The following is a 15,678-nucleotide window of genomic DNA, read 5'->3' as shown; positions in this document are numbered from 1 at the left end:
CATGAATAAGTTTGTCTTCCTTTTTTCTTTAAAAGAAACACCACACTGGATCACTTGACTCGAGAGTTACACAGTACAGTTTTGTTTTCTGTTGTAAGGGTGCCTGACCCCAGTTTCACTCAAGTTTAAAACTTGGCTAAAACGTGACTAAAAAATTTGACTAGTTTAATAATAATAATAATAATAATAATAATAATAATAATAATAATAATAATAATAATAATAATAATAATAATAATAATCATCGTCATCATCATCATCATCATCATTATCATATGTGTTAATAATTATTATAACTCAATATAAAAAATTATCTTGTTAAAAAAATTCTCATTGTATTAAATAATACTGGATTTGCACTATTTACAATACAGTGTTTCAGATTAATTGAGAAGAGTTCAATTCATTTATTGAACATTAGGTTCTAATATCACCTTTTACAACCCTATCACAACCAGAGGTTTTGTTTGTATTGAAACACTTGCACTTTAGTTATTTTCATCATGCTTGGGTTACATTATAAATAAAATATAGGCCTATTTAATACTGTACTTTAACAAGACTGCCATATTTTGAAATAAAATATTTTGTTTGAGATACATTGTTGTAATGATTTATTGTCTCTAATGTCCTACCTCTCTAAAAGGTGAATAACTTATAAACCTGGAAAATGATAGGCTTACAAACATTAGCACACTATATTTTGATTTAAATATTAAGTTAGCCAGTAACAGCGTATCATTACACATCGAGTAAATTAATATTTCTGTTTGCAATAAATACCCTTTTGACCTCGTTATATAGATCTTTAACACAACATGAAAGCATCAATATAATGTGTTCATTTACCACCATCTCGTGGCAATAACAAAGAATTACATAGATCTAGAAAAGCACCCAGGCCATTTTGTTTAGATAATACATTTAAAGGATGTCAACAGAGAATATAAAATATAGAATAGAATATAGGAATATAAAAAGAAAAAATTAGCGTTAATGTTAGAGGAAAAACACTCATTTGTTTACTGTAATACATAGCCAATTACTAGACTATTGAAACTTTGTATCAAAGTTAGCTACACTTTAGTACATCCGGTTATTTTTTGTAAAAATACGCTCTTGAATGCAAATGCAAAAGGAGGGAGGGGAATAACGATGAACGAGAAAACATGCTCAGAAAATCTGCATGATTTTTTTTTTTTATTGTATCTAAAATATTGATAATGCATTCTTTGTTAGTGCAGTTAGTTTTATTTTGAAAGGTCAAAACCGGATGCTTTGGTATGGTTCATTAAACTTGACATTTTTCCTGTCAAAAGTCCTGCCCTGTCCCCTCACCTCACCTCACTGAGACTGTGGAACTGTCTCTGTTTCTGTAAACAACTTCGATCGCACCCCTGTAGCCCTGATGCTGATATCTTTGCTCCACTCCTCTCGTTTCAATGCCTTCTCCGTCCATGTGCCCTGGTAAGTTTTGGGGAATGGAAGTGTTTTTCTTTTTACATAAAATAGCCACTGTTTCCGAGTAGTTTCGCACCGGACCGTTACATTGCGCATAGACAGCTGATATTTCTGTTTTCAGTTTTTCATCATGTCACTCCTGTATTTATTATGGCAACTATAAAGCTAACTCCGTGTGTGATGTGTATTAGAACATCAAGAGCTTGTAGAGTTGTTATTGCTACAAACTTGTCTAGTATTGCTTCCTGCTTTTGGAAACTTCCCCTACTGATGTAAAAGAAGCATAACGGAAACGACAGCTGTCTATTTCTTAATGCATCAAATAAAGAACAATTTTGTGTCTCTGCAGAAATTTATGTAACTTTATATAACTTATTTTGCCCTATTTACTAATGTTCAGAAGCCTAAATGACAATGCCAATTAATAGATAGTGTATACTGACATTTTCTGTGGCTATAAGCTTTTTTTTTTTTTACAATTTCATCCAATCAAACAAAATCAAACAAACAAAATATGAAGGGAAACATTTATAGCTGCATTCTTAATATTTCATTGTTGGAGTGTTATTGTTATTATACATTCACATATAACACAGTGTCGTATTTGAGTTATTCAAATAGGCAGGCAATTTTCGGCTGCATGACTCATGTATAGGAAAATCACATTAATCTACTGATCTGCAACTAGACCTGTTTGTGGTCATTTATTGTTAAAACTGTGCACTTTTGATGGTTGTGGTACAGGTAGGTGATGGACCGGGAGCAGCCGGTGCAGCTGAGTGACGAAGAGGTTGTAGTGATACGTGACCCCAGACACAGGAGGAGGAAGAAGCCCATCTGCCCTCTGTCCCACACGACCATGGACCAAGTGTGCGTGGAGTTTGTACTGCCCACAGCGGCACGCGGAGGGAGCAGTCCTGACACTCTGCAGATTCAGGTGGCTGGCAACTGGACTGTGGAGCAGGTATAACATAGTACTAATAACATACCAAACATGTATTAAGTAACTATTCTAGTGTAGAGTCTGCCACCTGCTTGTCTCTGCTAATAATGTGGATGATGTTGTGTTTGTCTGGAATCTTCCGCAGTTAGGCATTAAACTTGTCCAGCGTCCATGTTTGTTTGTGCAAACTACCTGTAATTGGATAAAGATACATATGTTTGCCATTCTGTAACATTCCAAGCAAAACAATAATATCTTCATGGATACAAGCTGGTTGTAGACCCTCCACGAGGAAAACTGCATATTGTGTATTTAAGAGCACAAAATCAACCTACCGATGAATTGATCTAAAAGAAAATGTGAATATAATGATATGGTAGCTCAAGTTAACCATAGATTGGCAACAATGTGTTCAGAGATATACTTTATTAGTTCTAATTTAGGGTAGAGAAGCTATGAATCTTTGGGGTGGTATTGATTCTTTTGAAATATATTATTTTAAAGGGGAAAAAATACATTATATGAAATAAATTACTTTCCTCTGTATAACAACATTTTTTTACCCGGCCTCATAGATATCAAAGACAAACAAATTATGTCATATGCAAACTTTTAGCAAACAGCGTCTATAATAGGAGCAATATGCAAATAGTGTTGAAAGTAAAAATTGTGTCTTCACTCTTAGTCATTTTGTCCATCCATTTCTGACATTTGCTTCCTCTTCTTTTAAAATATACAGATGCAGTTTATTATAACAAATGTACATTAGCAGCAACAAACATCTAATAATAATTATATTTAAGTTTTGTCTTGTTCAAAACTTCACTGTTCTTGAAATTATTGAGTCATCACAGTAAAAGCGACAACTAACTAACATTGTATTCTACTCAGTGTATTCTGTTTATTTGTGCTTCTGCAGGTTAAAGCCCAGGTGTGGTTGAAAGCAGTGACATCAAATCTCTGTCCGGAGTTTTACCAGAGGTTTTCTCCAGACCACTGCATCCTCCTGTATCAGAAGAAAGGCACTGTGTGTGAGATCTACGACAAACACCAAGTTTTCCAAACCCTGGACTGCATTCGCTACTGGAGAGGTACAGGACATGCTAAACCGTATGTCTACTAAAACAGGGATATTCAGATGTGCTGAGTTTGCTGACTAGTACCAACTTATTTAATATGGGTCAAAATCTAAGGGGCACTAGGCTCCCTTAGAGCAGCCAATACAACCGCATAGCTCCACAAGATTTTTGCCCCATTTTCATTGGACATTCAATTTCGTGTTCAAATGGTGACCACAAAGTGCAAAATGAGACAATAAAAAATAATTCCATATTAAGTTTTATAAATCATTACAGACGCTAACTAGACTTAAAGTTATATAAAACTGCAACTCAAATTTAAATTAACTTGTTAAATGTGCACGCTCATTGAATCACTGTCATAGCTCCTCCAAACAAAAGACTCTGGCAACTCCCCTGGGTACACTACTTGTTTGTCTCCATGGAATCTCCTGGAATGTTTTACTACTTGCCATTAAGCTTATCTTTCTTCACAAGCAAGTATAGGGCCAGGTCATTATAAAGTATGGATTATTCTTTTGTGTTATGAAAGCTTTGAAGAAAGACGTTGGACGTATCCAGATGGTACAGCGGCCACAGCCCACAGACCAATCGATCCAGTACCAACGCTATCTGAACCAGCTGATGGGCTATGACGTCACCGATGTGAGTAACGTGCACGATGACGAGCTGGAGTTCACACGGAGGAAACTGCTGACGCCACGCAGGATCGAGCTGAACGACAGGGACCCCCGCCTCTACTGCATGGACCCCTGGGTCACCTGCAAACCACTACCCCAACACCTCCTCAGCAAGGTACAGAGAAGATGACTTACCTAGCACCATGGTCGCAAAAGAACCTGGGGTAATAAGGTTGTGTGGTTCAATAGAGGATAACCAACTATACAGTGATCAAAATTCTTTTAAAGGTGCATAACATATTTTTTTTCTATTTTAGGTCAGTAACGGCTTTATCCTGGTGGTCATTCACATCCGAACTGTCAGCCAAACTATTAAAGTCTCTATTGACGACACACCAGAGCAGGTATGATTATGCTTCACACTATTTCTATTTTAGTGCGTATTATTCTGACCTTTTTCTATCCCGATTAGGTACTTTCCAGCTTTTTTGCCAAGACTGCAAACAAAAAAGCTCTGTTGGGCATCCCAGAAAACATGAGTGAAAATGACTATGTGTTACGTGTTTGTGGAAGGTACAGTCACCATCGTTATTAAGTCTTTCTTAAAGCAAACCTATTATGCAAAATTGACCTTTCAGATCTTTTAACCATGTTAACCATTGTTACCCCTCTCAAAGTTGTTTTTGGAGTGATTCTTCCATGTTTGAGCAATCTTCAGTTCCATATTTTCAACATGCCATATTGCTGATCAATCCCCGTTTTCACTACCGCCGGCATATGCCCACTGCTCTCTATTTAATTTGTTCTCCAATTGTATTTTCTTAATTAATGATATACATAAGATTTTGCAGTGTTGCGTAATCATTTTGGTACAAATGAAGAAAAATCTGATACTCGTTAGTGTGATCTGCAGCTATCCCTAAGAGGGGGTTGACAGTTACGTGGCTCTTTATTGTGATGACGTTTTCGACGACGGAAGTCAATTGACTTTTTCTTTTTTTTTTTAAAGTCGTTTTAGAAAATATTGTGGTTTTAAATGTGCAAATGTCATAGATTATAACTATATAGCAGACAGAAGCGCAATAGGTCTTCTTTAAAATCATAAAAACAATAAAAGCATAAGTGTTATGTGCCACAGGGAGGAGTTTCTGTATGGAGACAAACCTCTGCAGAACTTTAACTGGATTCGACAGAGTTTGAAAAACGGAGAAGAAATCCATCTGGTTTTAGAGATGCCCCCAGAACCAGACCTGGATGTGGTCCAAAAAGAGGATTGGGCACAAGTGGACGACTGCACTGGCGTTGCAGGTATTTTTTTTTTTGTTTCTCTTAATTGAGTCACTCTTTTAAAATTGTAAAACTTAAAAAAAAAAAAAAAGTTTACTAAATTGTGTCTTTCTGTCTACCATTGTCTGATAAATGGAAAAAGTTAGATAAACTAACTGATTAGCTGATTGAGTGTTTTCACATGTTAGTATGTAAATAGAATCTTTTTATTTGTTATTATGCAAATTATAAATAACTAATCACAAAAAAGCGATCAGTTATTTATAATATTCAATGGAATAATACTTCTATTATTCCATTGAATAATAGAAGTATAATGTTTTTAAAGGCACCCATGAGCAACTGACCATCGATGAGAAGGACCATGAGCGGGTCTTTACCATCTCCATGTGGGACTGTAACAGGAAATTTAGGGTGAAGATTCTGGGCCTCGACATTCCTACTCTGCCCAAAACCTCCGAGCTCATCGTTTACATTGAGGCTAGCATCTTTCATGGACAGCAGCTCCTCGCTCAGGTAACATACATACACCAGGGAGTTCAACTGTATTTATTTTACATCAAATTAACTTAACCACTAGATAATGGCTAAACATGATTTAGCTAGGACTATAGAACTAGACCTTACGGTCTGAACTAAGTACCACCAGCTCCCCATGTCCGTAACACCTCGCTTAGACTGCTCCCGGTCCAGTTGTGACTCTGGTTTTGTTGTGGTGTGCCGCTCACACTACTGTTGCGGTCACCACTTTTGAAGCTGCATGTGCAAGACATGCTCATGTAATAATTATTCATTCATTAACTTGTTCCACTAACTTTGTATTATCCAAATTAAATGTATTGTTCAGGAAAGAACAACTTCAAAGCCATTCACAGAGGAAGTTTTGTGGAATTGCTGGTTGGAGTTCAGTATTAAAATCAAGGACTTGCCTAAAGGGGCACGTCTAAACCTCCAGGTGAACTCATAATATTTATTCTCATTAAGCCTGCACACTCCAGACTCCAATTGTAGAATTAATTTTGTATAATCCAGGTTGTGTGCGGGAAACAAATCCAGACCCCAAACTCCAAGACTGGCTCCTCTTACCAAGACAATACATCTGACACAGCCAGCCGTGAAGGTATATCTTTATGTAGATTATTAAACTTAATAAACTTATGAAATAAGACTTTTTTATTTAGTGAGAAACATTTGAGAACCACTGAAATAAAATGTTCTGTTTTGTCTCCAAGGAAAGTCCAAGAATCGTCTGCTGTACTACGTGAACCTGCTTCTGATCGACCACCGCTCTCTGCTGCGCCAGGGCGAGTTCATCCTTCACATGTGGAAGATGCCCGAGAAGAACGAGGAGAGCAGCAGTAGCATTAACGCAGACAAGCTAACCTCCGCTACCAACCCCGATAAAGCTTCATCTATGGCCATTGCAATACTGCTTGACAAGTACTGTTACCCCGTAGCACTGCCCAAGAGTCGAGACATGGGCAAAGATTTGGCACGTGATGTTGGGGGAGGAGAAGAGGGGGAGGGAGGGGTCAGAGGGCAGAGGGAGATGCCTAATCATCTCAGGAAACAGTTTGAGGCTATAGTGAGCACAGACCCCCTACACCCACTGAGTCCAGAAGACAAGGAGCTCTTATGGCACTTCAGACATGAGTGCATGAAGCATCCCAGGTATGTGGTAGTGGAATTTATAATGTAAAAGATTTTTTTATATTCATAATGTTTAAACTGATCAGACTTCCTAATACTTTGTATTGTAAAAGTAGATGTGCACCAACAAGTTATTGCCTCTGTACATTAGCTTTTTTAGCACAGTTTATAGATTGGGACTGTCATCACAATAATTTTCTATTAAACTCACTGAAAGCTTAATATTACACTTAGCGTTCATTCAAAAGTATTCTGACAATTTGGGCACTATTTTGCTGTTTTTTTTCCATCTCTTTTGATTTCATTTTTATATTATTATTTGCTAAATGTGGAGATTTGACACATCTTGCCAATAACTTAAGGTCTTACTTGTCTGAGGAGTTGTGTTTGTCTGTGTTTCTTCTCAGGGCATACCCAAAGCTGCTGGGCTCAGTCCGGTGGGGTAAACAAGAGGACGTTTTGGCAACACATAGACTGCTGGAGCGCAGCAGTGCATGGGACTCAAGGTACCATCACTTTCACTGTACTCCTCTTCTATATTCTGTCATCATCTCTCTGTGTTCATGCCTATATATAGCCTAGGTTCATATGTACTGTGGTTTTTGCAGTGGTCTGGACGTAGGACTGGCCATGCAGCTGCTGGACTGTCACTACTCGGACGCTCAGGTTCGCTCTATGGCTGTGAGGAAACTGGAGACACTGGAGGATGATGACGTGCTCCGATATCTGCTACAGCTTGTACAGGTCTGTGGTTGAAGCAGCTTTTGGCATCTCTGACTATTAAAACATATTATGAATTCATATATTCTTCCTTATCCATGATATTCAGGTTGATGACAGATTAGGACCATTTTCATAGCAATAAACAATTCAAAACTGTACATCCTGTCATTTGAATGAAAAGTACTCAGTATGTTGCCAGAAACAGGAAGCTGAAACTCATACTGTATTGACTGTATTTTCATTCATTAATTTTTTGGTCAACACAAACCTTTTGAAATCTACAAATGCCTCCAATTACATAACACACTATTAAAAAAATGTGTATTCAGGTGTTTGTGCTCAATGTGACTTTTTCTGATGGGGGTTTTGCCACCTGTTTGTCTACATGGATATGTTATTGCTTTGCCTAAATTGTTCCAAAGTATGGCATTAAACTTATCGTGCACGTATGAGGTTGCTTTCCTCTCCACAGACCTCACTTCTAACTCGACCTGGTCCAGATAAGCTACACCAAAAAAAGTTGCACAGTACACATTTAAATGGAAATGAATGTACTATGCGTTTAAAATTTTGTTTTTGTACCATTGTTTTTAGGCTGTGAAGTTTGAGCCCTACCATGACAGTGCACTGGTCAGATTTCTACTGAAAAGAGCTCTGAGGGTAAGTGATCATTATTATGTAGTTTCACAGTTACATATTTTGTGAGTTCCTTGCATTTCTTCTTGTGTCTGAATCCAGAGTAAGCGTATTGGACATTTCCTGTTCTGGTTCCTGCGCAGTGAGATCGCTCAGTCCATGCACTATCAGCAGAGGTACGCTGTGCTGCTGGAGGCCTATCTCAGGGGCTGTGGGGAGGCCATGCTGCTCGACTTCAGGAAGCAGGTGACAAATAAACAAACAAACAAACAAACAAACTGATCCAAATGCCCAGCATGTAACTCTAAACCAGGCCTGTCAAACTGAAATTCACCAGGGACATAAGTGGTATTATCATGTCACTGGTGGCACAAAAAAGTTCTAGTAACAGCGCAAAAAAGCTAAATAAAAAATAAATCGTTTTTTAAAATTGGGACAAAATAAATCGTGCTTTTGCCCCTCTCAACAATGACAACATACAAGATAGCGTTTTAGGCATTATAGCTTTAAAATACTTACAAACAGGCATACATTTGAGTTTTTTATATAATAAGACACATTTTTATCAAACAAGATGATCTCTTTTATATATGGATGCCCACCCTCAAGTTTGATACCATTGCATTAAACATTGCATATTGAATTCTGGTTGTTTATTTTCTGAACACAAGGGCTACTGCACTCTAAAACAAGAGCAAAATAACAGCAGTCTCAACTCACTAGAGCAAGTAACTACTGGCTACTATTACCAGTAACTGAAGAATAAAACCTTCACATCAACTTGTCAGCATAGCAACCAAGTGTCACATACAAACGAGGTTACATTAACAGCAATACATTAACATTTAAGTGAAGCCATCAAAAAAAAATATTGCTGATTTATAAAAATATATATTATTTGGGAATAAACACATTTCTCAAGATATGTACAAATATAACATTTTCTGCTTTCAGGTGGAGATGACGGAGGCTTTGCAGAAAGTGGCTCGTGAGGTTAAGGCCATGTCAGCAGACAAGTATGATATCACCGCTCAAGGTAAAAACTTATATTTTATCATTACACTGTCACAGCCATGGAGCTTTAGGTCATGTTGTTAGTAAATGTGAAGAGTCCCTGTGGAGACACAATGTTGTGTGCTTTCTGTCAGTGGTGTTTCAGCTGCGTCAGAAACTGGAGGCGCTGCAGTCGTCCGGGTTACCAGAAAGTTTCAGAGTGCCCTATGACCCAGGGCTGAGGGCCGGAGCGTTACTGGTGAGAATACATACTATTAAAGGCACGATATGAGGGAAAGAGGCAAAGATGTAATTGAAGTTGTGTAATTGTCCAGACATGCAATGAAAATTAAAGTTCAGTCAACATTTAACACTATTTTAGAACAAGGAAAAAAGACCAGGTGGAATACCTAAATCAGGACTAAATCATATTTTTGTGACAATATATACAATGAGACAAGAAAGCCTTTACTTGTCCCACGAAGGAGAAAGCATACAGTATGTAGATGGTAATATAAAAATATAAAAAATAAAACACCAGATCTAAATAGAAATACTTACCAAGGAGAAATAATGAGTAAAACCAATGTAACAAAAGGCTAAAAATGATAGTTGTAGTATATGACAAAGACTTTTGGATATCAGCAATAAAGAACAAATGTTATTGTGTATGTTTCTATATAATATCAGTGAGGATGAGATGCAGTAGCTTTTATTTTAGTAATGATTCACTTGTCATTTGTTTATTGCAGATTGAACAGTGTAAAGTGATGGCGTCTAAGAAGAAGCCGTTGTGGTTACAATTCAAAAGAGCTGACCCCACCACTCTGTGTAAAGACCCCATCGGGATCATATTTAAGGATGGGGACGACCTCAGACAGGACATGCTCATTTTGCAGGTGGGAGATTCAGTACCATTATGTTAAACTAGTCTGTACTGGGGGTGGGTGATATATAGGTTCCACTAACAGTATCAGTGATATCGGGGGGTGTTCCCAGATGTCATATTGATCTGGTATTTAAATATTTGCAGTATTTTTGTGTAATTTGTGAACTTGCTATGGATTTTAAAATTGTAATATTAGTATTGACAAATATCTGTTCAATGAGCCTATCAGCCTCCATGAAGATCTATTTCATACTATCCCTACTGATTATATAACATTTACATAAGTGTGTGTGGGTCCCTGTAGATTCTGCGGATCATGGAGTCCATCTGGGAAACCGAGTCCCTGGATCTTTGCTTGTTGCCATACGGCTGTATCTCCAGCGGCAACAGGATAGGTCAGTGTGTGACAGGAGATAAACAGGAGCTTATATGAATGAATGAGTCCTCGCTTAGTTTAGTGGATTAAAAATGATCTGAAAAGTGATAGATGCATTTTTTTTTTTTTTTTGATAAAAACATGTAAATAGGAAATGCAGGAATTATTTATTATTTTACTCTAAAAAGAAAGAAAATCAGTTTCAGCTAGGTTTTAGTGGGTCTATACTAGTGAACTACCGTCTTTACTTTTGTCAATACATGGGGTTGACTTTGATTTTGGTTAGATTAGATGTTTCGAGCTGGATGATTAACCTTTTGGCTTATTTAAAGGAGAGGTATATTTCTATTGATTAAAAATGTAGGAAGTTACTGAGCTAAATTAACCCATAATCATTTTATATATAGCCTGAACAGGAAATGAAAAGTGAAGTGCATTATTTCCATTTTAATAAGCCTGAAAACATAAATCAGCCATTGGGAGTAGGTCTGCCAGGATATTTTATTCTGTGATTTGTTTACAGGAATCACTGAAAAATATTCAACAGCTAAACTCAAATCAAAGTGTCATGTTTTGCTAGTACACGATACTACATCCAGTTTATAAATGGGCAAAGAAATGTTCTTTTTTAAATGAAAAAGAGTAAAAGGTGCACTATGCAACTTTTCTGGTGGAGGATATAGTATATGACCAGCTTGTCTCCATATGAAATTAAATTTATCTAAAAGAAAAGAAAAGAAAAGTTTCTTATTGTGCCTTTAAATGAAAATGGTGAGTAATACCAGTAATGTCCAGATGTTTTAACTGTCTTTTATTATTTTAGGGATGATCGAGATTGTGAAAGATGCCACAACAATCGCCAACATCCAGCAGAGTGTGGTGGGCAGCACAGGGGCTTTTAAAGATGAGATCCTGTACCAGTGGCTCAGGGACAAGTGTGTCAGTGAGGACAAGGTAAGATCTAAGTTACAGATCCAAGTAAGTTTTGTTTTATATTGGATAGTTGTGTGTTTGTCTTGGGCCTCTGTGTTATTTAGCCTTCAGAGGAAATGACATTGTGACAGACGGGAAGGAAGTGGCCCACGCCATTATGCTGACACACTCCACTTTTAGCTCCAACACCTGCACCAACTGTTTGTGTCTCAGCTCGATGTGTGACTTTGAGTGGAGACAACATGCTAGGTGTTTATTACAGAGTTCTCGTCTAAAAATGTGTAAGACTTTGATTTGATTTATATTGACTGATTTTATAAGTTGAGATAGACCGATATATATGGGTTGGCTGATAAATTGGGCTGATATTTGATCTTTTTAGCGGATCAGCTATTGGCCTTCCATGTGCAAGAAAGACCAAAAGACTATGAAAAAAGCTTAATTTGAGCACTTAAATGCGAACAGATTACTACACAAAATGAGACTACACAGCTCTACATTGATTTATGGTTAAAAAGGGCTGTGGGTGAGTTTGTAGTAAATTTTAATTATATAATTTGGGGAAAATAACCAACATCGGTCCTATAAGGCCCAAAAAGATCGACAGAGCTTATCAGCTATTGGTTAATCTGGATTTTAAACAATCTGTATCGGCATCGAACATGAACTGGTTACTCCAAGTCACACTGAATTTGAAGTAAATACATTTGAATTGAACCTATTCTGTCTTGCCTCAGTTCCAACAGGCCGTGGAGAAGTTCCTTTTCTCATGTGGAGGATACTGTGTGGCCACTTATGTCCTTGGTATCGGAGACCGCCATAACGACAACATCATGATCACAGAGTCAGGTCTGGGCATGTAGACAGCAGGACTCAAGTATAAGAAAAACACAGCAGTCTAACCTTTATAATTTATCACAGGAAACCTCTTTCATATCGACTTTGGTCACATCCTGGGAAACTACAAGAGCTTCATGGGCATTAGTAAAGAGTGGGTGCCATTTGTGCTCACTCCAGACTTCCTTTACGTGATGGGAACGTCAGGGAAGAAGAGCAGCGCAAACTTCCAGAAATTTCAGGTGCTCATTTCTTAATTGCATTTGGAGACAGTGGACAATGTGCATGGAAGTCGACATTGTTTTTTTTAATTTCCATTGTCCTTCTTTCAGGATGTGTGCGTAAAGGCCTATCTCGCTCTTCGACATCACACAAACCTCCTGATCATCCTCTTCTCCATGATGCTTATGACAGGTATTTAGAGTTCTGCCTTTTATTTTGTTTGAAAGTCTTTTTCGAGATGGCATTCACTGTTCAAATCTTGTAATGAAGCTCTATAATGTGGACCATACAAGACCTAGGTATATTTACTCTGGTTGCCCCAATTCCCTTTCAACTTAACCTGATTAAAGATCTGGACTAAATCTGAACTGGGCTGAATCTACTGAAAGGTTGAATAAATTTGACCAAATGAAATCCAAATCTGTTTTCAATTATTGCCGCATTTCACATCTTCAGTAATATTTCTGTAGGATAATTGAGGCAAAAATAGAATTACATCAGGAAAATAGAACTGATGAATTGACAATATACTAATGAACACATTTTTAATAACTAAAGAAACACGGAACAAGAGTGTGAGACAGTGCTTATTGGATAGTAAGACAAAGAAGGATATTGACCACTGGCTTTTAGCTCCATTCTTGCACCACCAATCTTCTATGAGCCTAATATTTGGAAAATCATTTGCCCTCATATAATGATGTGGGATAGTTATTATTACCATTTTACTATTAAAATCATTTCCATATAAATTGACGGATGTAATCTCTCCTAGGAATGCCCCAGCTGACCAGTAAAGAGGACATCGAGTACATCAGGGAGGCGCTGACCGTGGGCCGTAGTGAGGACGAGGCACAGCGCCACCTGCTGGACCAAATCGAGATCTGCAGAGAAAAGGGCTGGATGGTTCAGATCAACTGGTTTGTTCACCTGGTGCTGGGCATAAAGCAGGGAGTGGAAAAACGATCTACTTAGGATTCACTGTCAAAAACAAGTATGCAAGGTCCAAGTTTGTTGTTTTTATCTGTTCTTTTAAGTTACAATAATGATGACTGCTGACCTTAATGCATTAACATCCTAAATATAATGTAAATAATTTACCACAATGCATACTGTATGCTACTGCAATTGTGCTAATTCTGCTAAGCTACTGTTACCAGTTCTCTCTGAGACTTTTTCACAGTTTATTGGAATGTCTCTATAAAACTCAGGATGATGAATCTATTTGAAAACATGCACTGTACATTTCTAATACATTTAAAATCCTCTGAACATATTTTGTTAAAAGTATAACATTAATGTTATGTCCTATTTGACAAAGCCTGACTGTATTGTTGTCAAATTGTATGCTATTTATTGATGCAAAAAACAAGGAAAGTCTTAAACTGTAGTAAGAGAAGTAAGACACTGGACCTTAACGCAAAATATATAATTAAAAAATGTAGATTTAGCTACATTGTATTGGCATAGACCTTACCATGTTACATTAGCACCTGCTGGTCAGTGCTTTTTATGTTTACACTGTTGTGTCACTGAAAGTACTGAAGCTTTTAAAATGTTTTATTATGTAAAAGCGGTTTAAGGTCATGATTTTGATCCAAGTTAATTATAACCAAGTTGAAACCTGCTGAAATGATTTGATATGTTTTCTGTGGTAGCTGTTGTTTATGAAATTTATCAACCCAAGTCATAGATTGAACAACATCTGTGAACCGTTTTCAATATACATTTCATTTGAATAAATCCAATTGCAATAAACTCACTGTACATGCTCACAATGACCACATGAGGGTGCTATTTATTACCTTTCTCTTGTATAAACATGGGAAGTGAATATTCATTATGTAAATCCTCTGTTTTGATTGCTCTATAAAAAATATTTAAAAATACTTGAGATATTTTTGCAGATCCTGTAAGGGAATACAAAGTTATTTTTTTTTAAGTACACATCTTCAAATATTCTATCTTTTAATAGTTATAAACAAATAACATGGCAAAACTAGTTTAAATAAAACATATTCTGTGCAACAAAACCTCTTTATTCAACATTCAGCTCTGATTCCTGTATCATACAATGTTGTGAGGAGGTGGGAATGTGTCACTGCTCCATATATTTCAATTGCTAACACTAACTGGATTAGAGTCTTTGAGCAGATATACCCCGGAGCTGTAAGTTTATTATTGATGCTCTCAAAAGTGTTGTGCATATGTTGAATTAAACAAAAGACAGATTTAATTTCCCACAAAAATCATAATGTGATGTAAATTGTAATGGAAGACAACTCCACTGAGCATTTTTAAAGGACAATTTTCATTTTGTTTTCCTGGGTGAAACAAAATATGACTTTTCAATGGAGCAGTGCAGGTCTGAACCAGGATCCAGGTCAGGAGTATGTGTAGATGGCTGGAGTTGATGAGAAAAACAGACCATCCACTGAAACTCCCGTCCATGAGATCTGGGACGGGACCTTCTTGCTGTCAGGTGACTTGATATTGACAAAAGATGTAAACTGTAGACTTCATGTATTTTTGGTGATGTTGAATATTATTGCACCTATAAAGAAAAGAACATTATGTACACTAACTTGTTTAATGTGTTGGATAGGTATATACAAACCACAGTTTAAAGCCCCACTGTGTTTGCCTGACAAATCCAGAATGATATCTCTCTGTATTTTTTTTTAAATAAAGCTTGATATCAGTCTGGTCCTCAGACCCTCTGTTGCATCCCATGTCCAGTCTAATGTGGTCATGCAATCAGAGCCGTTGATTGTTCTAGTGACACATGTGAAACCAAGGAGCTCATCGGTCACCTATGATTTACAAATAAAATCAAATTTATCTCACAGAATAACAGAGTTTCGTGTTTTTCTCATTGATTCTGCAGAAATCCGCATAGTTTTTCAGCCCCGTGGGATATTTTTTATCATTTGTTTCCTCGATTGGCTAATCCACCTTTTAATCATGGCCATTTTGAAAAACGGCGAGATTCATCATTGACCAGACTCACATCTTTGTAAAGTATTGAA

General features: G+C 37.1%; 1 protein-coding gene across 1 annotated transcript; it reads left to right on the top strand.

The window, feature by feature from the left end:
- Positions 1–1,355: 1,355 nt before the first annotated feature.
- On the top strand, positions 1,356–14,424 carry pik3cg (phosphatidylinositol-4,5-bisphosphate 3-kinase, catalytic subunit gamma). Its single transcript, XM_033989519.2, has 24 exons — positions 1,356–1,467; positions 2,206–2,425; positions 3,324–3,495; positions 4,016–4,278; positions 4,421–4,507; positions 4,576–4,676; positions 5,242–5,411; positions 5,719–5,906; positions 6,238–6,345; positions 6,423–6,510; positions 6,623–7,061; positions 7,448–7,546; positions 7,649–7,784; positions 8,358–8,423; positions 8,502–8,645; positions 9,354–9,435; positions 9,548–9,651; positions 10,145–10,291; positions 10,586–10,676; positions 11,481–11,611; positions 12,328–12,439; positions 12,512–12,669; positions 12,760–12,841; positions 13,425–14,424. The coding sequence occupies exons 2-24, from the start codon at positions 2,213–2,215 to the stop codon at positions 13,622–13,624; spliced, it is 3,381 nt and encodes a 1,126-aa protein (XP_033845410.1). The 5' UTR covers positions 1,356–1,467; positions 2,206–2,212; the 3' UTR covers positions 13,625–14,424.
- Positions 14,425–15,678: the final 1,254 nt, after the last annotated feature.

Source organism: Periophthalmus magnuspinnatus, chromosome 23 (assembly GCF_009829125.3).
Source record: "Periophthalmus magnuspinnatus isolate fPerMag1 chromosome 23, fPerMag1.2.pri, whole genome shotgun sequence".
NCBI classification, from domain to species: domain Eukaryota; kingdom Metazoa; phylum Chordata; class Actinopteri; order Gobiiformes; family Gobiidae; genus Periophthalmus; species Periophthalmus magnuspinnatus.
Note: the sequence above shows the minus strand (reverse complement) of the source record. Positions and strands in the feature narration are given on the sequence as shown.

What these genes read in the sequence shown, in the direction of transcription:
- pik3cg (XM_033989519.2), top strand. Translation starts at nt 2,213, where the DNA reads ATGGACCGGGAGCAGCCGGTGCAGCTGAGTGACGAAGAGGTTGTAGTG. An exon ending in CTGCATTCGCTACTGGAGAG is followed by an intron (nt 3,496 to 4,015) that starts GTACAGGACATG and finishes GTGTTATGAAAG; the next exon opens with CTTTGAAGAAAGACGTTGGA. An exon ending in TTGACGACACACCAGAGCAG is followed by an intron (nt 4,508 to 4,575) that starts GTATGATTATGC and finishes TATCCCGATTAG; the next exon opens with GTACTTTCCAGCTTTTTTGC.